General features: G+C 41.6%; 1 protein-coding gene across 2 annotated transcripts in view; it reads right to left on the bottom strand.

Annotated features, from left to right (window-relative positions):
• Window positions 1-4,135: 4,135 nt before the first annotated feature.
• The window catches only part of LOC120025437 (zinc finger protein 696-like), a 33,904-nt gene continuing 13,694 nt past the window's right edge, over window positions 4,136-24,345 (bottom strand). Inside the window, exons 5-7 of one of the 2 annotated variants that reach the window (XM_038969960.1) lie at window positions 17,936-18,118; window positions 5,301-5,483; window positions 4,136-4,691 (exon numbers count right to left, since the gene is read on the bottom strand). In XM_038969960.1, coding sequence (XP_038825888.1) covers window positions 4,462-4,691; window positions 5,301-5,483; window positions 17,936-18,118 — 596 coding nt within the window. In that variant the 3' untranslated portion in view covers window positions 4,136-4,461. Of the gene's footprint in view, window positions 4,692-5,300; window positions 5,484-17,005; window positions 17,327-17,935; window positions 18,119-24,345 lie in introns of those variants that run through there. The other variant, XM_038969963.1, reaches the window with a different exon arrangement.

The following is a 24,345-nucleotide window of genomic DNA, read 5'->3' on the forward strand; positions in this document are numbered from 1 at the left end:
AGTACAAATATGATAATTAAATATTTTATGCATTTCCAATTCAACAAAACTGAATGAATAAGTCTTGAAATGGCTTATACGCTTTCTAAATATAACAAAATCAAATAAAACTAAGATTTCACCTTCCTTATAACTAAAATATATATTTGTATGTTTAATTACAGAAAATGTGAATATTTTCTGAAGGTCTCTTGATCAAAACATCTGCCCCCATCGCTGTGAACGTCTCACAGAGCTCTAGCTTGTCCATTAATGACAAACAAAGTGTGTTTAAAAATCTGAATTATTTTAGATTAATAGCTATATATCGATCTCTGCTACCCTGATGAAACCACTCTCCTACGGCATTACGATGTAATGATTGCAGCCACGTGCTTTGTCAATAAGGGGTCGACCGATTATGATTTTTCAACGCTGATACCGATTATTGGAGGACCAAAAAAAGCCGATACCGATTAATCGGACGATTTTTATTTTTTATTTGTAATAATAACAATTACAACAATACTGAATTAACACTTATTTTAACATGGATAAAATCAATTTAACCTCAAATAAATAATGAAACATGTTCAATTTGGTTTAAATAATGCAAAAACAAAGTGTTGGAGAAGTAAAAGTGCAATATGTGCCATGTAAAAAAGCTAACGTTTAAGTTCCTTGCTTAAAACATATGAAAGCTGGTGGTTCCTTTTAACATGAGTCTTCAATATTCCCAGGTAAGAAGTTTTAGGTTGTAGTTATTATAGGAATTATAGGACTATTTCTCTCTATACCATTTGTATTTCATATACCTTTGACAATTGGATGTTCTTATAGGCACTTTAGTATTGCCAGTGTAACAGTATAGCTTCTGTCCCTCTCCTCGCACCTACCTGGGCTAGAACCAGGAACACATCGACAACAGCCACCCTCGAAGCATCGTTACCCATCGCTCCACAAAAGCCGCGGAGCAAGGGGAACAACTACTCCAAGTCTCAGAGCGAGTGACGTTTGAAACGCTATTATCGCGCACCCCGCTAACTAGCTAGCCATTTCACATTGGTTACACCAGCCTAATCTCGGGAGTTGATAGGCTTGAAGTCATAAACAGCTCAATGCTTGAAGCACAGCGAAGAGCTGCTGGCAAACGCACGAAAGTGCTGTTAGAATGAATGCTTACGAGCCTGCTGCTGCCTACCATCGCTCAGTCAGACTGCTCTATCAAACATAGACTTAATTATTACATAATAACACACAGAAATACGAGCCTTTGGTCATTCATATGGTCGAATCCGGAAACTATCATTTCGAAAACAAAACGTTTATTCTTTCATTGAAATACGGAACCGTTCCGTATTTTATCTAACGGGTGGCATCCCTAAGTCTAAATATTGCTGTTACATTGTACAACCTTCAATGTTATGTCATAATTATGTACAATTCTGGCAAATTAATTACGGTCTTTGTTAGGAATAAATGGACTTCATACAGTTCGCAACGAGCCAGGCGGCCCAAACAGCTGCATATACCCTGACTGCTTGCACGGAACGCAAGAGAAGTGACACAATTTCCCTTTTTATAAGAAATTCATGTTAGCAGGCAATATTAACTAAATATGCAGGTTTAAAAATATATACTTGTGTATTGATTTTAAAGAAAGGCATTGATGTTTATGGTTAGCTACACATTGGTGCAACGACAGTGCTTTTTCCGCGAATGAACTTGTTAAATCATCACCCGTTTGGCGAAGTAGGCTGTGATTCAATGAGACATTAACAGGCACCGCATCGACTATATGCAATGCAGGACAGGCTAGATAAACTAGTAATATCATCAACCATGTGTAGTTAACTAGTGATTATGTTAAGATTCATTGTTTTTTATAAGATAAGTTTAATGCTAGCTAGCAACTTACCTTAGCTTCTTGCTGCCCTCGCGTAACAGATAGTCAGCCTGCCACGCAGGCTCCTCGTGGAGTGCAATGTAAGGCAGGTGGTTAGAGCGTTGGACTAGTAACCGGAAGGTTGCAAAAACGAATCCCCGAGCTGACAAGGTAAAAATCTGTCGTTCTGCCCCTGAACAAGGCAGTTAACCCACCGTTCCTAGGCCGTCATTGAAAATAAGAATGTGTTCTTAACTGACTTGCCTAGTTAAATAAATGTGTAAAAAATACAGATTACCGATTGTTATGAAAACTTGAAATCGGTCATTCCGATTAATCGGTCGACCTCTATTGTCAATGGCTGCGATGTGGGGCTCAGACAGGAGTTCGGCAGTTAGACGAGTGATGAAATGGTAGGAAAAACATCCCAGCTTTAAGTCCTTTCAGATTTCACATCCTACGTCACACAGGCTCAGAAAATACTACTGTGTCCGTGGGAACCAGGGCTATCGCTCAATGCAAACCATTAAGATCTACGGTGTCTACAGATCGATTTCTAAGTGATCATGACGGTAACAAGCGGTACCAGAACATCTAAGAGGTTTTAAAAGGTATACCCAAGTCTTTCCTCCATCATATGAAACTGAACATCTATGAAGTAAGCCAATCCTATTATGCAGAGTGATCATGTGAGCAGTTTTCTTCAGTGATCCTGTACATTCTGTCCATGGACTGTTTTCTGGTTGAACTTGCAATTATGAACTTTCAGATTTCGGCTACAGGCATTCCCACATTTGTTGCACACAAATGCTTTGACACCAGTGTGCACAGGCTGGTGAGATACTAAAATGACTACTCTGGGAGAAACTCTTGCCACATTCATTACAAGCATATGGTATCTCCCCTGTGTGAGTACGCATGTGTATTACAAGAGTATTCTTACACATGAACCCTTTCTCACAATTGTGACATTTGAATGGCCTCTTCCCTGTGTGACTGCGCATGTGTATTTCAAGAGTAGCCTTAAACATGCAATATTTCCCACAAATGAGACAGTTGAATGGTTTTTCTCCTGTGTGAGTGCGCATGTGCTGATCCAACACAGATCTGTAACAGAAGCCTTTACCACAGTAGCTGCAGGCATGTGACTTTGGCCCAGTGTTCTGCGGTCTTGAACGACGTTGAGATGGCAGGTGAATCATCTTGTGTTTCTTGACGTAGGCATGCGAGGTGAAGCCTTGCCCACAAATATCACACAAGTAAGGCTTTTCACCAGTGTGACTGCGTTGATGTATCTTAAGGGTTGTTGAACGGGTGAAACCTTTACCACAAGTATTACAAACATACAATGTCTGCCCTGTGTGAGACAGCTTGTGTCTTTTGAGATTGCCTGGGTTACTGAACCTTTTGCCACATAGATCACAGGCAAAAGGTTGTTCACCAGTATTGTATGAACATATGCCATTTGAGCCTAGCTGCATCAGGGAGATCTTTGCCACAAACGTCACAGACGTACCGGTGGTCTCTTTGCCTGGTATGGATGATGGCCATATGTCGTTTGAGAGCACTTGCACCCCTGAAGCATTTGCCACATGAATTACAGACAGGTTTTTGTCCAGTGTGGGTGGTTTTGTTTTTCAAAAGAGTGTGGGAGATGGAAACGCTTGCCGCATACATCACAGACTAATGGTTTCTCTCCCGTATGGGCAAGCGCATGTGCATTGAGCTGGCTTGCCCGACAGTAACTCTTGCCGCATAAACCACAGACAAAACGTTTCTCTCCAGTATGTAAAGTCATATGACCTTTGAGACTGGTTGAAAGATTAAAACGTTTGTGACATATGCTACAACCAAAACGTTTTACTCCGGTATGAATGGTCAGATGATCTCAGAGTGCGTGCACATGAGAAACATTTCTCACATACACTACAGGCAAAAGCTTTTTCTAGACTAACATGGCCTTTTCTAATGTGGGAGGTCATATGTTTTTGGAAATTGGTTACATCCCTGAAACCTTTAGTACATACATCACAGCTATAAGCCTTTGCTCTATGAGTTGTTCTCTGATGACTGGCTGAAGATGAAGATGAACAGAAAAGCTTGCCACAGGTTTCACAGCAATACTTCTCCCCCCTTCTCCCCTGAGTGGTCTGCCTTATGACATCTAGGAGTTGTTCTCTGATGACAAGATAAGGATGAAGATGAACAGAAAATCTTGTCACAGGTTTCACAGCAATACTTCTTCTCCGAGTGCTCTGCCTTATGACGTTTCCATATTGGCCATGACCGAAAGGTTTTTGGACACAAAGAGCAGATGTATGTCTTTTCCGGGTGATCACTGAAGTTGTGCCGTTTTAGCGCATGTTCCCCACTGAACGATTTTGTCACATGTTGTGCAGGTGTGCAGAGTTGGGTTGAAATCCCTGTGTTTGGCCAAACTATTTCTCATTGCAAACACCTTCCCACAATCTGTGCATTTGAAGGGCTTGTCTTTAGAATGTACCGCCAAGAGGTGATTATTACACCCAGTCTTCGTACCAAAACCTTTCCCACACTGTGGGCAGCTAAAGGGTTTGGTGTGATGATTACGGTGGGCTTTAAGCGTGCATCTCCAATCGAAAACACTTTCCACAAACGTCGCAAATGAATGGCCTCTTCACTGCTCCGGTGGCATCACTTGTATCTGAATTTTCTTTTTCAATCCTGCCTGGGTTTGGCTCCATGTTTGAGGGCTTGCCATCTTGTTTCTCTGGGTTTGATGAAGGCGAGAGCTGGGGATTAAGGTGAACTTCCTCTTGATGATCAAATTCAGAGAGCAATACCACATCTGCAACAGAGGGCCATTGTTGTTGTTGAGGCGTAAATGTAAAACAAACTACCACATTACATGTATGAATAAGATGGTGGATATTAACTAACATTTCTCAGAAATAATTTAAAACAGCAAACAATGTACTCACTAGGGCCCGGGACGATACCAATATCGCAATATTTTTTCCATGGCTAAAATCTCTTTGGTTCTTTAAAAACTTGCTGTATGTAAAATATTGTGCGCTATAGCTTGGGAAATAAATAAATATGACTCTGGATGACAATGTTTTCAACATTAGGTCTGTTTCCCTAAAGTTAGACCCGCTTTGTGTTTTGTTTCCTTGCCACGATACTAACGAGTATTGAAAACATAATTCCTTAACACAGTGTAATTGGTGGCATTTTACCCTATAAATGCATAGGAACAATACCGGTAATATTAAATGGTTTTGACTGATTGTCCTGAGTATCCTTAAATCAAACACTGACTCAAAAAGTTGGCTTAATTAATGGTCGTGGTGCCACAATGTCATTAGCTTACTGATTCAAGTACTACGTTTCATAAAAGTACAGCACACGTTATGGCTAATTGACTTCACTATATCCAGTGTCATCCTGCCCATACCTCCAGTAGGTTCCCCTCCACACTGGGCATCTTCTCCATTCCTGCCTGAGTTTGGCTCCGTGTTTCTCTGGTTGTCTTGTGTGTCTGAGGCAGGTGAGGTCTGGGGGTTAAAGTCATCCTTCTTTTGATGAGCACTCTCAGAGACAGGGTCAGTGCAGTAGTTGTGGAAATGAAGACTGTCTCCTAAAAAAACAGTATGAGTATTTAAAAAGACATGCATCAAAAACACCATAAGAATATTCCACATTCAAAATCAGCTAGCTAAGAATTGTACTCCAGTGTTTGATAATGAACTCAGATTGTAAAAGGTCTGGTCTTTTTAGTGAGATATGTCTAAAAATTAGCCTAGTATTCATCTTGTTTGTTGTTCCCAGATAATGTTAAGGCAGCTAGCCAAATAAGTCAATTAGGAGTACAAATTTCAAATCAAATTTTATTGATCACACATATTTAGCTGATGTTAATGCGGGTGCTGAAGGCTTTTTGTCCTTCCTGTGACATCGGTAGGTGTCCTGTAGGTGTCCTGGAGGGCAGGTAGTTTGCCCTCGTGATGCGTTAGGCAGACCGCACCACCCTCTGCAGAGCCCTGCGGTTGCGGGCGATGCAGTTGCCGTACCAGGTGGTGATACAGCTCGACAGGATGCTCTCAATTGGAGCATCTGTCAAAATTTGAGGGTTTTAGGTGCCAAGCCAAATTTCTTCAGCCTCCTGAGGTTGAAGGGGCGCTGCTGCGATCGACTAGTTGGCGACCACTGGTCTAGGGTGGCCGGTAAGGTGGCAGTGATATGATCCTTGACTAGCCTCTCAAAGCACTTCATGATGACAGAAGTGAGTGGTACAGGGCGATACTCATTTAGTTCAGTTACCTTTGCTTTCTTGGGTACAGGAACTATGGTGAACATCTTGAAGCAAGTGGGGACAGCAGACTGGGATAGGGAGAGATTGAATATGTCCGTAAATACTCCAGCCAGCTGGTCTGCACATGATCTGAAGATGCGGCTAGGGATGCCGTCTGGGCCGGCAGCCTTGCTTAAATGTCTTACTCGCGTCGGCCACAGAGAAGGAGAGCCCACAGTCCTTGGTAGCAGGCCATGTCGATGGCACTGTGTTATCCTCAAAGCCAGCGAAAAAGGTGTTCAGCTTGTCCGGAAGCAAGATGCCGGTGTCCTCGACGTGGCTGGTTTTCCCTTTGTAGTCCGTGATTGTCTGTAGCCTCTGCCACATACGTCTCGTGTCTGCCGTTGAATTGCGACTCCACTTTGTCTCTGTACTGACGTTTTTTCCTGTTTGATTGCCTTACCAGAGAATAACTACACTTTTTGTATTCGGCCATATTCCCAGTCACCTTGCCATGGTTAAATGCGGTGGTTCCTTCTTTCAGTTTTGCGCGATTGCTAAAACATCTATTCACAGTTTCTGGTTTGGGTTGGTTTTAATAGTCACAGTGGGTACAACATCTCTTATACACCTGATTAACTCAGTCAACGTATCTGTGTATTTGTCAACGTTATTCTCAGAGGCTACCCGGAACATATCCCAGTCCGCGTGATTAAAACAATCTTGAAGCCTGGATTCTGATTGGTCAGACCAGCGTTGAATAGACCTTAGCACGGATACTTCCTGTTTGAGTTTTTGCCTATAGGAAGGGAGGCGCAAAATGGAGTCATGATCAGATTTGCCTAAGGGAGGGCGGGGGGGGGGGGCCCTTGTAGGCATTTCGAAAAGTTGAGTAGCAGCGGTCTAATGTTTTTCCAAAGCGAGTACCACAGTCAATGTGTTGGTAGAACTTCCATAGCGGTTTCCTCAAAATTGCTTTGTTAAAATCCCCGGCAACAATAAATGCAGCCTCAGGATACAGTGAGGGAAAAAAGTACTTGATCCCCTGCTGATTTTGTACGTTTGCCCACTGACAAAGAAATGATCAGTCTATAATTTTAATGGTAGGTTTATTTGAACAGTGAGAGACAGAATAACAACAAAAGAATCCAGAAAAATGCATGTCAAAAATGTTATAAATTAATTTGCATTTTAATGAGGGAAATAAGTATTTGACCCCCTCTCAATCAGAAAGATTTCTGGCTCCCAGGTGTCTTTTATACAGTTAACGAGCTGAGATTAGGAGCACACTCTTAAAGGGAGTGCTCCAAATCTCAGTTTGTTACCTGTATAAAAGACACCTGTCCACTCAAGCAATCAATCAATCAGATTCCAAACTCTCCACCATGGCCAAGACCAAAGAGCTCTCCAAGGATGTCAGGGACAAGATTGTAGACCTACACAAGGCTGGAATGGGCTACAAGACCATCGCCAAGCAACTTGGTGAAAAGGTGACAACAGTTGGTGCGAGAACTGTCAATCTCCCTCAGCCTGGAGCTCCATGCAAGATCTCACCTCGTGGAGTTGCAATGATCATGAGAACAGTGAGAAATCAGCCCAGAACTACACAGGAGGATCTTATCAATGATCTCAAGGCAGCTGGGACTATAGTCACCAAGAAAACAATTGGTAACACACTACGCCGTGAAGGACTGAAATCCTGCAGCGCCCGCAAGGTCCCCCTGCTCAAGAAAGCACATACATGCCCGTCTGAAGTTTGCCAATGAACATCTGAATGATTCAGAGGACAACTGGGTGAAAGTGTTGTGGTCAGATGAGATCAAAATGGAGCTCTTTGGCATCAACTCAACTCGCCGTGTTTGGAGGAGGAGGAATGCTGCCTATGACCCCAAGAACCGCATCCCCACGGTCAAACATGGAGGTGGAAACATTATACATTATGCTTTGGGGGTGTTTTTCTACTAAGGGGACAGGACAACTTCATCACATCAAAGGGACGATTGACGGGACCATGCCCGACTGACACGCCTCTGGGCGCTCATGCCTGTGACAGTCTTCTCCCTTTCGACCATGATCACCTTCATTAACATGGCAACATTCCAATTTATGTTTTACCCAACATCTTCATGAACAATGAAAATTGTCTCTGAAAGATTCAAATATGAAGTTAGTGACCTAGCAGGTTCCAACTGATGTTCAGGTAGCTAGCTAGGTTGGCATAAGACAATTCAGTCACAGATGAAAGGAGAAGCATATTTGATTCAGTGCCCATCTAATGTTAGTGAGCCATCTAAGGTTAGCTGGGATTTATTCATTACGTATTCCAACAGAAACCGTTAATGAACCAAATAAACGTTTCAAAACCGGGAGGGACCTAAACAGAATTAAGCAGACGAACCCTGGGGTGTTTTCGTTTTTCCGTTGCAAACAGTTTATTCCAAACGTTTAAATTAAACGAGTTTGTATTGGCCAAATCTTGGTAGGTCCCACCCCGTTTCTTTCTGTTTGTTTCCTTGAGTAAACGCTTCAACAGTTTGTTTGAAAACGTTTTGCAACGGAATGTGACAAACGAATACACCCATTGTAAAAGTCTGTCCTTAACAAACTGTTACAAGTAGCTAGCAAACTGTTAAGTAACTTAGCTAGCTAGCCTAGTTTGTCGGCATTCGACAGCAAATTCGTAGTCCCAACAATCGACCAAATGTGCACTCACTGTCTTGGTTTAGTTCACACGTTGAAGCCTACTCTTCTGCAAAATACTTTCCTCATTCTGCTGGACCAACTTTGGATGCATAACAGCAGCAGAGCACTCATTGAGGAGTCTGCCCATCTCCGCAACTGCCGCTGCAACTAATACCTCGACAATGGTAGATAATTGTCTCTGAAAAGCCTCGTTAATCAACATTGCTGCAAGCTAACAGTTATTAATAAAAGTTTCATGAACCTCAAAAAAATATGTAAGGTTCTTATTCTACATCAGTGATATCGACAGCTAATACCAGCAATGTAAGGACATTTAAATGTTTGCGGAAATGATGTCACTCTGCTTCTTCTTCGTTTAGATTTTATGGCGTTCCACAATTTGAATTGTATTGCCGCCACCAACTGGGTGGCCCTGGAAAGAAAAATTTAAAAAGTAAATACCATTACGGGGCGTTACACTTCAAACATTCCGCTCTTGTTTTGGTCTGATAGTCAATTGTTCCAATTTTTCTGACTTCAGCCACAGCATAGATTGGATAGAAACGGTGTAAATAGGAGTATTTTGCTGCATTCATAACCAAGTGGGAAGGTGGTATTTACCACATACTACTTTGAAAATCAAATTGAACGTCCCTCCAACTCGCAATAGCAGGCGAGCATAAAGATGCACTTAGTTTGCCAAGTTAGCCATATTACAGACGCTACGTTATGTTTTTGTGTCAGCATTAACACGGTGTCCATGATCCAATTCTAGCTCCCAAAACGCCAGCAATTTTAAAAAACGAGATAGTAGATTGTGCTGATTTATTGGTACGTTTGAATTATGTTGCGCCCCATAGTTTAAAAACTCTGGATACTGCAAAAGAAATGCCACATCTGTACTCTGCCATCTTTATACACGTTTGCCATTACTAGTGGGAAACTTGTAAGACTCTCACGTCACTTACTAAGGAAATGACCTTCGATAACAGCATTTATACAAAAATGTGTCAAAAGCAATCTATTAATATGGTTTTTGAACACTATAATTTGTTTACAAGCATGGTTGTCATAGCTTGTTGGCCAATAGTCAATCAGCATTTTCTCAATTAGTTCTAAGCCCCTGTATGCACCGACTTGCTACTTACGACTTCACATTTTACTGCATTGTTAGGAACATAAGCATTTCGCTGCACCCTCTATAACATCTGCTAAACGGTGTACATGATCAATAACCTTCCTTTGGATTTGGTCATCAGGGCCGGCGCCAGAACGAATCAGTTGGACAGGCATTTGTTTTCCTGTCCCGAGTAGCACAAAGGTCTAAGGCACTGCATCTCAGTGCAAGAGACATCACTACAGTCCCTGGTTCGAATCCGGATGTGATTGGGAGTACTATAGGGCGGTGCACAATTGGCCCAGCGTTGTCCAGGTTTGGCTATCATTGTAAAGAAGAATTTGTTCTTAACTGACTTGCCTGGTTAAATAAAATAAAAGCTATAGGGGGCATGTTTTTTCTTAATGGGTTTTAGAGTTAAGACATTTAATTAAACTGTTAAAATTGTATCTTTTAATGTGGCATGAACACAACCAAATGTTTTCATCTGATTGTCCAAAAAAATTACTTCAAATAGTAGGTTACCTTTGTACTTTCTTCCAAAACAATTCCAGTATGAGAAATAGGGGTGTGCCGACCTGACCATACTCCTATCAGTAATTAACAGTTGATAGTAGGATGATACTTGTGATCGTAAAAACACAGATGTGTTTTAATACTTCTAAATAGATGTTGGCAAAATACCAATCTCCTTGCAAAAATAAACTGCAGATTAGGAGCAGTGCACAGAGAGGTCTGTGTCCTTGATTTGCAGCGGGCGGTTTGCTGTCACTCAGAATGCACATAAATGTTTCATATTTTCTCCCTACCCTCGCCCCACTTAGATACTATGCACATTGATAGCTTGAGCAAATATCCTACCCCTTTGATGCATCATAGTAGCAGGCTAACAGAAGGCAACATCAAATAAATTATCACACTGGAACATGCAAGGAGAAGTGGTCCGGTGAAATTATGAACTGAGTAGACATAGAAATATAGCGTCGCACTATCTAATCAGAGCAGCAGGATAAACGTAGAGCCCGCCCTTCTATTTACAGACAAGCAAACTAACCAGATGAGTTATATAGACCATGTAGCACCTTGCATTTCATTGAAAGATGTGCGCCGGGACCGACATCCTAAAATTAAATGTTTAGGTCACAGACGGTAGCAAAAAAAAATTACTTGGATCATAACGGTATCAGGACAATTGCCCATATCCTTTACAATACTCGTTTTGTCCGATTACTAGGCACACCCCTAATCCGAACAGCGCACTATTTCACAGGAGAAAGCATCCGAGAGCGCAAAACAGCGCCACTGTCGTACTATATGTAGCCTATATACCTGATGCTGTCTGGCCAAAAAGAGTATGACATGCCATACTATTTTTGTTCAGACAGCATCAGATACACTGGCAACACGTACCGAGACAGAGGGGAGCTGTTTCGCTAGCTCAAATACTTTATCTGAGATTGATGTCTCTGTCAGTGAGCATCTCGGTCAAATTAATGATCAATATTTAAATATTTTATTTGGACAGAAAGGTGGTACAGTAGGGCGAGCCAGGCCCCATAAGGCCTGCCCATAATGCCAGCACTGCTGGTAACTACCACCTCCCCACTTGATTATGAAAGCAGCATTTTCTTCAGCATGCCTTGCTGTGACTGTAGGCCTATGGGGGCGTTCACATGTTATCTGAAGTTCATAGTTCAGACTGGGGAGTTTCATTTGAAAGACCCTCCAACTCGTAATTTTGACAACATTTAGTTACCCGAGGTGCCGAGTTGTGGTGTTTCAGCACTAAACTTTCACTTTTTCAACCAAAAGATGAGAAATCCATTTTTTTTACAATTACAAACTTATGGATAAGGTTTGACCATATTGTCAATGTTAAACAATCTAGCTAGCTTATTAAGTTAGCTAAAATCTTATTGGTTGAATAATTGGTCCGACTTCAAAAGCACATGATCACAATCATGTCAGACCTATGACTTACCATTTTGCGGTTTCCCACTTCCCGCGCGCACGTGAAGACCCCACTAGATACCTACAATTTAACTTATGGAACACTACACAAATACTGTATGTGAAATATATCCACTGTAGACAGAACTGTAAAATTACTTTTACATCCACCATAAGAGTGAATTCATAGGGCATAGTCTTTTACAGTACGACAGAAAAGCACACAGAAGATCACTCTCCCTCAATAAGATTAACTCAAATTAATTGTACAATATTATTCAAGTCATTTGACCACTTTTTAAAATCATATTCAGTATCTCCAGCACCATACCTACGGTGCATATGTAACAGTTTAACTTTATGGCGCCCCCTCGCCCCGACCCGGGCGCGAACCAGGGACCCTCTGCAAACATCAACAACAGTCACCCACGAAGCATCGTTACCCATCGCTCCACAAAGGCTGTGGCTCTTGCAGAGCAAGGGGAACCACTACTTCAAGGTCTCAAAGCGGGTGATGTCACCATTTGAAAGGCTATTAGCGCGCACCACCGCTAACTAGCTAGCCATTTCACATCGGTTACACATAGTTCGCGTTAAAAAAAATTGGGTCGACTATCAATCTCTAAAACATTTGGTCATTTCAAAAAGAAATTAAAATAATGAAATACAGTGCCTTCAGAAAGTAGTCTCAACCCTTGACTTTTTCCACATTTTGTTGTGTTACAGCCTGAATGTAAAATCAATTTATTTATAAATTAATTAAAAATGAAAAGCTGAAATATTTTCAGTCAGAGTATTCAACCGTTTGGTTATGGCAAGCCTAAATAAGTTCAGGAGTAAAATGTACTTATGTCACAATAAGTTGCATGGACTCACTGTGTGCAATAATAGTGTACCCCATACATACAGATAATTGTAAGGTCCCTCAGGTATGCAGTGAATTTCAAACACAGATTCAACCACAATGCCTCGCAAAGAAGGGCACCTATTGGTAGATGGCGAAAAAAATACAAAAATAAAAAGTAGACACTGAATATCCCTTTGAGCATGGTGAAGTTAATAATTACACTTTGGATGGTGTATAAATACACCCTGCCACTACAAAGATACAGGCGTCCTTCTTAACTCAGTTGCCGGAGACGAAGGAAACCGCTCAGGCATTTCACCATGAAGCCAATGGTGACAAAAATAGCAGAAGGCAACAGTTTAATGGATGTGATAGGAGAAAACTGAGGATGGATGAACAACATAGTTACACCACAATACTAACCTAAATGACAGAGTGAAAAGGAAGCCTGTACAGAATAAACAATTTTCCAAAACATGCATCCTGTTTGCAATAAGGCACTGAAGTAAAACTGCAAAAAATGAACTTTATGACCTGAATACAAAGCCTTATGTTTGGGGCAAATCCAGTACAACATTACTGAGTGCCACTTCATATTTCCAAGCATGCTAGTGGCTGCATCATGTTATGGGTATGCTTGTCATCAGCAAGGACTAGGGAGTTTAGGATAAAAATAAGCACAGGCAAAATACTAGAGGAAAACCTGGTTCAGTCTGCTTTCCAACAGACAGAGACAAATTCACCTTTCACCAGAACAATAACCTAAAACACAAGGCCACATATACACTGGAGTTGCTTACCAATTACATTGAATGTTCCTGAGTGGCCTACTTACTGTTTTGACTTAAATCGACTTGAAAATGGATGCCTAGCAATGAACAACCAACTTGACAGGGCTTGAAGAAAAAAAGAGTTAATATTGTACAATCCAGGTGTGGAAAGGTCTAGAGACGTACCCATGAAGACTCACAACTGCCAAAGGTGAACATGTATTGACTAATTTCTATTGGGAACAAAATAATCTGAAACAAACAAAAACAGCAAATGCATCCAACTTTGTAGTCACAAACTTTATGTAATCATTGCATGCTTGGAATATGGGACCAAATACTAAACTTTTGACAACTTTAATGCACAAGTGAATTTGTCCCAATACTTTTGGTCCCCTAAAATAGGGGGGACTATGTACAAAAGGTGCTGTAATTTCTAAACAGTTCAAGCGATATGGATGAAAATACCCTCAAATTAAAGCTGACAATCTGCACTTTAACCTCAGTCATTGTATCATTTCAAATCCAAAGTGCTGGAGTACAGACCCAAAACAACAAAAAAGTGTCACTGTCCCAATACTTGTGGAGTACACTGTAGTTCTGTATTTCATTTTCAATAAATTAGCAAAAATGTCTCATTATGGAATATTGTGTGTAGATGGGTGACAAAAATAAATGTAATCAATTTTCCAAATTCAGGCCAACACAAAGTGTGGAATAAGTCAAGGGGTATTAATACTTGCTGAAGGCCAGGTGTTGAGAGATCTTATGTTTTACAAACTGCATCTGAAATTTAAAATAAATAAATAAGATACCATCACGCCAAAGAATCAGAAAAGAACATACTATTAGTACTCAGAGAAACTTCTGGAAAAGCCTTGAAGTATATGTAAATTTTTTTTTAAGGAAAGTCCCCTTTCCTTAAAAATGACCACCATAACTAAGGTGGTTGGTTTATTTACAGATAAAGCCTGAACACCAAATACTTTCAAAATGTATTTCCATTTTTAAAAAATTATACAACTGAATTATCTGGGCGAAACACTTGCCACTATTCATTTAGAATTCAAATTATAGTCTATCATATGAAACTGGGAACATCTATGAAGTAAGCCCATCCTATTATCCAGGGCCAGTTTCACAACAGCGATGGAATTTAGGCATACAAGTGTTTTAACGATGCCTATAAACTGCGATGTAACATGCGTTTCCCAAAACACCACAGAGAATGTTCGCCAAGTGCGTCGTTGAAATGTGTCGCTACTGATATCATCGTAAGAAAAGCAGCGCTGCTCTCGGATCAGCTTTCACCATTCAAATCTTACCTTAACATTAGAATTATAACAATATACACAACAGATCAGTTTCTGGAGATATCACCGATAACTGAAAATACTGAGGCGGCTTATTCTAATGCTTATAAGCATTACCCTATAAAATGCACTTTGGCACATCATTGAGCACGTTGTTACACATAATAAATATATTGAGGCAAAAAATACATAGTTGCCTACAATTAGCTAAATAATAATTAGCTACACCATAGGCCTATTTATCATTTAATGCAGTCATCTCGGTTTTCAGTTGAAGCATCTTTTTATCCTTGGTTTGTAACAACTGCAAAGACAGTGGCAACTATGGGGGGGACATCTAAAGACTCAACTTAGCTGTTTTACGAGGTCTGAGGCAGTTGGTAAATAAGTGTTTAAGTGCAATGATGGTTTTGGGAAACAGCTTGGAGATTTAACGATACTTCTACAAAGATTCTAACGATGAACTTAGCCTTATGATTATTTTGGGAAACTGGGTCCAGAGTGATCATGTGAGCGGTTTTCTTCAGTGATCCTGTACATTCTGTCCATGGACTGTTTTCTGGTTGAACTTGCACTTATGAACTTTCAGATTTCGGCTACAGGCATTCCCACATTTGTTGCACACAACTGCTTTGACACCAGTGTGCACAGGCTGGTGAGATACTAAATAACTACTCTGGGAGAAACTCTTGCCACATTCATTATAAGCATATGGTCTCTCCCCTGTGTGAGTACGCAAGTGTATTACAAGAGTATTCTTACACATGAACCCTTTCTCACAATTGCGACATTTGAATGGCCTCTTCCCTGTGTGACTGCGCATGTGTATTTCAAGAGTAGCCTTAAACATGCAATATTTCCCACAAATGAGACAGTTGAATGGTTTTTCTCCTGTGTGAGTGCGCATGTGCTGATCCAACACAGATCTGTAACAGAAGCCTTTACCACAGTAGCTGCAGGCATGTGACTTTGGCCCAGTGTTCTGCGGTCTTGAACGACGTTGAGATGGCAGGTGAATCATCTTGTGTTTCTTGACGTAGGCATGCGAGGTGAAGCCTTGCCCACAAATATCACACAAGTAAGGCTTTTCACCAGTGTGACTGCGTTGATGTATCTTAAGGGTTGTTGAACGGGTGAAACCTTTACCACAAGTATTACAAACATACAATTTCTGCCCTGTGTGAGACAGCTTGTGTCTTTTGAGATTGCTTGGGTGATTGAACTTTTTGCCACATAGATCACAGGCAAAAAGGTTGTTCACCAGTATGTACGAACATATGGTATTTGAGCCTGAATAAATCAGGCAGATGTTTGCCACATACGTCACAGACATAACGGTAGTCTTTTCTTCTGGTATGGGCGATGGCCATAGGTTTCTCTCCAGTATGGGCAAGCGCATGTGCATTGAGCTGGCTTGCCCGACAGTAACTCTTGCCGCATAAACCACAGACAAAACGTTTCTCTCCAGTATGTAAAGTCATATGACCTTTGAGACTGGTTGAAAGATTAAAACGTTTGTGACATATGCTACAACCAAAACGTTTTACTCCGGTATGAATGGTCAGATGATCTCAGAGTGCGTGCACATGAGAAACATTTCTCACATACACTACAGGCAAAAGCTTTTTCTAGACTAACATGGCCTTTTCTAATGTGGGAGGTCATATGTTTTTGGAAATTGGTTACATCCCTGAAACCTTTAGTACATACATCACAGCTATAAGCCTTTGCTCTATGAGTTGTTCTCTGATGACTGGCTGAAGATGAAGATGAACAGAAAAGCTTGCCACAGGTTTCACAGCAATACTTCTCCCCCCTTCTCCCCTGAGTGGTCTGCCTTATGACATCTAGGAGTTGTTCTCTGATGACAAGATAAGGATGAAGATGAACAGAAAATCTTGCCACAGGTTTCACAGCAATACTTCTTCTCCGAGTGCTCTGCCTTATGACGTTTCCATATTGGCCATGACCGAAAGGTTTTTGGACACAAAGAGCAGATGTATGTCTTTTCCGGGTGATCACTGAAGTTGTGCCGTTTTAGCGCATGTTCCCCACTGAACGATTTTGTCACATGTTGTGCAGGTGTGCAGAGTTGGGTTGAAATCCCTGTGTTTGGCCAAACTATTTCTCATTGCAAACACCTTCCCACAATCTGTGCATTTGAAGGGCTTGTCTTTAGAATGTACCGCCAAGAGGTGATTATTACACCCAGTCTTCGTACCAAAACCTTTCCCACACTGTGGGCAGCTAAAGGGTTTGGTGTGATGATTACGGTGGGCTTTAAGCGTGCATCTCCAATCGAAAACACTTTCCACAAACGTCGCAAATGAATGGCCTCTTCACTGCTCCGGTGGCATCACTTGTATCTGAATTTTCTTTTTCAATCCTGCCTGGGTTTGGCTCCATGTTTGAGGGCTTGCCATCTTGTTTCTCTGGGTTTGATGAAGGCGAGAGCTGGGGATTAAGGTGAACTTCCTCTTGATGATCAAATTCAGAGAGCAATACCACATCTGCAACAGAGGGCCATTGTTGTTGTTGAGGCGTAAATGTAAAACAAACTACCACATTACATGTATGAATAAGATGGTGGATATTAACTAACATTTCTCAGAAATAATTTAAAACAGCAAACAATGTACTCACTAGGGCCCGGGACGATACCAATATCGCAATATTTTTTCCATGGCTAAAATCTCTTTGGTTCTTTAAAAACTTGCTGTATGTAAAATATTGTGCGCTATAGCTTGGGAAATAAATAAATATGACTCTGGATGACAATGTTTTCAACATTAGGTCTGTTTCCCTAAAGTTAGACCCGCTTTGTGTTTTGTTTCCTTGCCACGATACTAACGAGTATTGAAAACATAATTCCTTAACACAGTGTAATTGGTGGCATTTTACCCTATAAATGCATAGGAACAATACCAGTAATATTAAATGGTTTTGACTGATTGTCCTGAGTATCCTTAAATCAAACACTGACTCAAAAAGTTGGCTTAATTAATGGTCGTGGTGCCACAATGTCATTAGCTTACTGATTCAAGTACTACGTTTCATAAAAGTACAGCACACGTTATGGCTAATTGACTTCACTATATCCAGTGTCATCCTGCCCATACCTCCAGTAGGTTCCCCTCCACACTGGGCATCTTCTCCATTCCTGCCTGAGTTTGGCTCCGTGTTTCTCTGGTTGTCTTGTGTGTCTGAGGCAGGTGAGGTCTGGGGGTTAAAGTCATCCTTCTTTTGATGAGCACTCTCAGAGACAGGGTCAGTGCAGTAGTTGTGGAAATGAAGACTGTCTCCTAAAAAAACAGTATGAGTATTTAAAAAGACATGCATCAAAAACACCATAAGAATATTCCACATTCAAAATCAGCTAGCTAAGAATTGTACTCCAGTGTTTGATAATGAACTCAGATTGTAAAAGGTCTGGTCTTTTTAGTGAGATATGTCTAAAAATTAGCCTAGTATTCATCTTGTTTGTTGTTCCCAGATAATGTTAAGGCAGCTAGCCAAATAAGTCAATTAGGAGTACAAATTTCAAATCAAATTTTATTGATCACACATATTTAGCTGATGTTAATGCGGGTGCTGAAGGCTTTTTGTCCTTCCTGTGACATCGGTAGGTGTCCTGTAGGTGTCCTGGAGGGCAGGTAGTTTGCCCTCGTGATGCGTTAGGCAGACCGCACCACCCTCTGCAGAGCCCTGCGGTTGCGGGCGATGCAGTTGCCGTACCAGGTGGTGATACAGCTCGACAGGATGCTCTCAATTGGAGCATCTGTCAAAATTTGAGGGTTTTAGGTGCCAAGCCAAATTTCTTCAGCCTCCTGAGGTTGAAGGGGCGCTGCTGCGATCGACTAGTTGGCGACCACTGGTCTAGGGTGGCCGGTAAGGTGGCAGTGATATGATCCTTGACTAGCCTCTCAAAGCACTTCATGATGACAGAAGTGAGTGGTACAGGGCGATACTCATTTAGTTCAGTTACCTTTGCTTTCTTGGGTACAGGAACTATGGTGAACATCTTGAAGCAAGTGGGGACAGCAGACTGGGATAGGGAGAGATTGAATATGTCCGTAAATACTCCAGCCAGCTGGTCTGCACATGATCTGAAGATGCGGCTAGGGATGCCGTCTGGGCCGGCAGCCTTGCTTAAATGTCTTACTCGCGTCGGCCACAGAGAAGGAGAGCCCACAGTCCTTGGTAGCAGGCCATGTCGATGGCACTGTGTTATCCTCAAAGCCAGCGAAAAAGGTGTTCAGCTTGTCCGGAAGCAAGATGCCGGTGTCCTCGACGTGGCTGGTTTTCCCTTTGTAGTCCGTGATTGTCTGTAGCCTCTGCCACATACGTCTCGTGTCTGCCGTTGAATTGCGACTCCACTTTGTCTCTGTACTGACGTTTTTTCCTGTTTGATTGCCTTACCAGAGAATAACTACACTTTTTGTATTCGGCCATATTCCCAGTCACCTTGCCATGGTTAAATGCGGTGGTTCCTTCTTTCAGTTTTGCGCGATTGCTAAAACATCTATTCACAGTTTCTGGTTTGGGTTGGTTTTAATAGTCACAGTGGGTACAACATCTCTTATACACCTGATTAACTCAGTCAACGTATCTGTGTATTTGTCAACGTTATTCTCAGAGGCTACCCGGAACATATCCCAGTCCGCGTGATTAAAACAATCTTGAAGCCTGGATTCTGATTGGTCAGACCAGCGTTGAATAGACCTTAGCACGGATACTTCCTGTTTGAGTTTTTGCCTATAGGAAGGGAGGCGCAAAATGGAGTCATGATCAGATTTGCCTAAGGGAGGGCGGGGGGGGGGGGGCCCTTGTAGGCATTTCGAAAAGTTGAGTAGCAGCGGTCTAATGTTTTTCCAAAGCGAGTACCACAGTCAATGTGTTGGTAGAACTTCCATAGCGGTTTCCTCAAAATTGCTTTGTTAAAATCCCCGGCAACAATAAATGCAGCCTCAGGATACAGTGAGGGAAAAAAGTACTTGATCCCCTGCTGATTTTGTACGTTTGCCCACTGACAAAGAAATGATCAGTCTATAATTTTAATGGTAGGTTTATTTGAACAGTGAGAGACAGAATAACAACAAAAGAATCCAGAAAAATGCATGTCAAAAATGTTATAAATTAATTTGCATTTTAATGAGGGAAATAAGTATTTGACCCCCTCTCAATCAGAAAGATTTCTGGCTCCCAGGTGTCTTTTATACAGTTAACGAGCTGAGATTAGGAGCACACTCTTAAAGGGAGTGCTCCAAATCTCAGTTTGTTACCTGTATAAAAGACACCTGTCCACTCAAGCAATCAATCAATCAGATTCCAAACTCTCCACCATGGCCAAGACCAAAGAGCTCTCCAAGGATGTCAGGGACAAGATTGTAGACCTACACAAGGCTGGAATGGGCTACAAGACCATCGCCAAGCAACTTGGTGAAAAGGTGACAACAGTTGGTGCGAGAACTGTCAATCTCCCTCAGCCTGGAGCTCCATGCAAGATCTCACCTCGTGGAGTTGCAATGATCATGAGAACAGTGAGAAATCAGCCCAGAACTACACAGGAGGATCTTATCAATGATCTCAAGGCAGCTGGGACTATAGTCACCAAGAAAACAATTGGTAACACACTACGCCGTGAAGGACTGAAATCCTGCAGCGCCCGCAAGGTCCCCCTGCTCAAGAAAGCACATACATGCCCGTCTGAAGTTTGCCAATTCAGAGGACAACTGGGTGAAAGTGTTGTGGTCAGATGAGATCAAAATGGAGCTCTTTGGCATCAACTCAACTCGCCGTGTTTGGAGGAGGAGGAATGCTGCCTATGACCCCAAGAACCGCATCCCCACGGTCAAACATGGAGGTGGAAACATTATACATTATGCTTTGGGGGTGTTTTTCTACTAAGGGGACAGGACAACTTCATCACATCAAAGGGACGATTGACGGGACCATGCCCGACTGACACGCCTCTGGGCGCTCATGCCTGTGACAGTCTTCTCCCTTTCGACCATGATCACCTTCATTAACATGGCAACATTCCAATTTATGTTTTACCCAACATCTTCATGAACAATGAAAATTGTCTCTGAAAGATTCAAATATGAAGTTAGTGACCTAGCAGGTTCCAACTGATGTTCAGGTAGCTAGCTAGGTTGGCATAAGACAATTCAGTCACAGATGAAAGGAGAAGCATATTTGATTCAGTGCCCATCTAATGTTAGTGAGCCATCTAAGGTTAGCTGGGATTTATTCATTACGTATTCCAACAGAAACCGTTAATGAACCAAATAAACGTTTCAAAACCGGGAGGGACCTAAACAGAATTAAGCAGACGAACCCTGGGGTGTTTTCGTTTTTCCGTTGCAAACAGTTTATTCCAAACGTTTAAATTAAACGAGTTTGTATTGGCCAAATCTTGGTAGGTCCCACCCCGTTTCTTTCTGTTTGTTTCCTTGAGTAAACGCTTCAACAGTTTGTTTGAAAACGTTTTGCAACGGAATATGACAAACGAATACACCCATTGTAAAAGTCTGTCCTTAACAAACTGTTACAAGTAGCTAGCAAACTGTTAAGTAACTTAGCTAGCTAGCCTAGTTTGTCGGCATTCGACAGCAAATTCGTAGTCCCAACAATCGACCAAATGTGCACTCACTGTCTTGGTTTAGTTCACACGTTGAAGCCTACTCTTCTGCAAAATACTTTCCTCATTCTGCTGGACCAACTTTGGATGCATAACAGCAGCAGAGCACTCATTGAGGAGTCTGCCCATCTCCGCAACTGCCGCTGCAACTAATACCTCGACAATGGTAGATAATTGTCTCTGAAAAGCCTCGTTAATCAACATTGCTGCAAGCTAACAGTTATTAATAAAAGTTTCATGAACCTCAAAAAAATATGTAAGGTTCTTATTCTACATCAGTGATATCGACAGCTAATACCAGCAATGTAAGGACATTTAAATGTTTGCGGAAATGATGTCACTCTGCTTCTTCTTCGTTTAGATTTTATGGCGTTCCACAATTTGAATTGTATTGCCGCCACCAACTGGGTGGCCCTGGAAAGAAAAATTTAAAAAGTAAATACCATTACGGGGCGTTACACTTCAAACATTCCGCTCTTGTTTTGGTCTGATAGTCAATTGTTCCAATTTTTCTGACTTCAGCCACAGCATAGATTGGATAGAAACGGTGTAAATAGGAGTATTTTGCTGCATTCATAACCAAGTGGGAAGGTGGTATTTACCACATACTACTTTGAAAATCAAATTGAACGTCCCTCCAACTCGCAATAGCAGGCGAGCATAAAGATGCACTTAGTTTGCCAAGTTAGCCATATTACAGACGCTACGTTATGTTTTTGTGTCAGCATTAACACGGTGTCCATGATCCAATTCTAGCTCCCAAAACGCCAGCAATTTTAAAAAACGAGATAGTAGATTGTGCTGATTTATTGGTACGTTTGAATTATGTTGCGCCCCATAGTTTAAAAACTCTGGATACTGCAAAAGAAATGCCACATCTGTACTCTGCCATCTTTATACACGTTTGCCATTACTAGTGGGAAACTTGTAAGACTCTCACGTCACTTACTAAGGAAATGACCTTCGATAACAGCATTTATACAAAAATGTGTCAAAAGCAATCTATTAATATGGTTTTTGAACACTATAATTTGTTTACAAGCATGGTTGTCATAGCTTGTTGGCCAATAGTCAATCAGCATTTTCTCAATTAGTTCTAAGCCCCTGTATGCACCGACTTGCTACTTACGACTTCACATTTTACTGCATTGTTAGGAACATAAGCATTTCGCTGCACCCTCTATAACATCTGCTAAACGGTGTACATGATCAATAACCTTCCTTTGGATTTGGTCATCAGGGCCGGCGCCAGAACGAATCAGTTGGACAGGCATTTGTTTTCCTGTCCCGAGTAGCACAAAGGTCTAAGGCACTGCATCTCAGTGCAAGAGACATCACTACAGTCCCTGGTTCGAATCCGGATGTGATTGGGAGTACTATAGGGCGGTGCACAATTGGCCCAGCGTTGTCCAGGTTTGGCTATCATTGTAAAGAAGAATTTGTTCTTAACTGACTTGCCTGGTTAAATAAAATAAAAGCTATAGGGGGCATGTTTTTTCTTAATGGGTTTTAGAGTTAAGACATTTAATTAAACTGTTAAAATTGTATCTTTTAATGTGGCATGAACACAACCAAATGTTTTCATCTGATTGTCCAAAAAAATTACTTCAAATAGTAGGTTACCTTTGTACTTTCTTCCAAAACAATTCCAGTATGAGAAATAGGGGTGTGCCGACCTGACCATACTCCTATCAGTAATTAACAGTTGATAGTAGGATGATACTTGTGATCGTAAAAACACAGATGTGTTTTAATACTTCTAAATAGATGTTGGCAAAATACCAATCTCCTTGCAAAAATAAACTGCAGATTAGGAGCAGTGCACAGAGAGGTCTGTGTCCTTGATTTGCAGCGGGCGGTTTGCTGTCACTCAGAATGCACATAAATGTTTCATATTTTCTCCCTACCCTCGCCCCACTTAGATACTATGCACATTGATAGCTTGAGCAAATATCCTACCCCTTTGATGCATCATAGTAGCAGGCTAACAGAAGGCAACATCAAATAAATTATCACACTGGAACATGCAAGGAGAAGTGGTCCGGTGAAATTATGAACTGAGTAGACATAGAAATATAGCGTCGCACTATCTAATCAGAGCAGCAGGATAAACGTAGAGCCCGCCCTTCTATTTACAGACAAGCAAACTAACCAGATGAGTTATATAGACCATGTAGCACCTTGCATTTCATTGAAAGATGTGCGCCGGGACCGACATCCTAAAATTAAATGTTTAGGTCACAGACGGTAGCAAAAAAAAATTACTTGGATCATAACGGTATCAGGACAATTGCCCATATCCTTTACAATACTCGTTTTGTCCGATTACTAGGCACACCCCTAATCCGAACAGCGCACTATTTCACAGGAGAAAGCATCCGAGAGCGCAAAACAGCGCCACTGTCGTACTATATGTAGCCTATATACCTGATGCTGTCTGGCCAAAAAGAGTATGACATGCCATACTATTTTTGTTCAGACAGCATCAGATACACTGGCAACACGTACCGAGACAGAGGGGAGCTGTTTCGCTAGCTCAAATACTTTATCTGAGATTGATGTCTCTGTCAGTGAGCATCTCGGTCAAATTAATGATCAATATTTAAATATTTTATTTGGACAGAAAGGTGGTACAGTAGGGCGAGCCAGGCCCCATAAGGCCTGCCCATAATGCCAGCACTGCTGGTAACTACCACCTCCCCACTTGATTATGAAAGCAGCATTTTCTTCAGCATGCCTTGCTGTGACTGTAGGCCTATGGGGGCGTTCACATGTTATCTGAAGTTCATAGTTCAGACTGGGGAGTTTCATTTGAAAGACCCTCCAACTCGTAATTTTGACAACATTTAGTTACCCGAGGTGCCGAGTTGTGGTGTTTCAGCACTA

Source organism: Salvelinus namaycush, chromosome 31 (assembly GCF_016432855.1).
Source record: "Salvelinus namaycush isolate Seneca chromosome 31, SaNama_1.0, whole genome shotgun sequence".
NCBI lineage: Eukaryota > Metazoa > Chordata > Actinopteri > Salmoniformes > Salmonidae > Salvelinus > Salvelinus namaycush.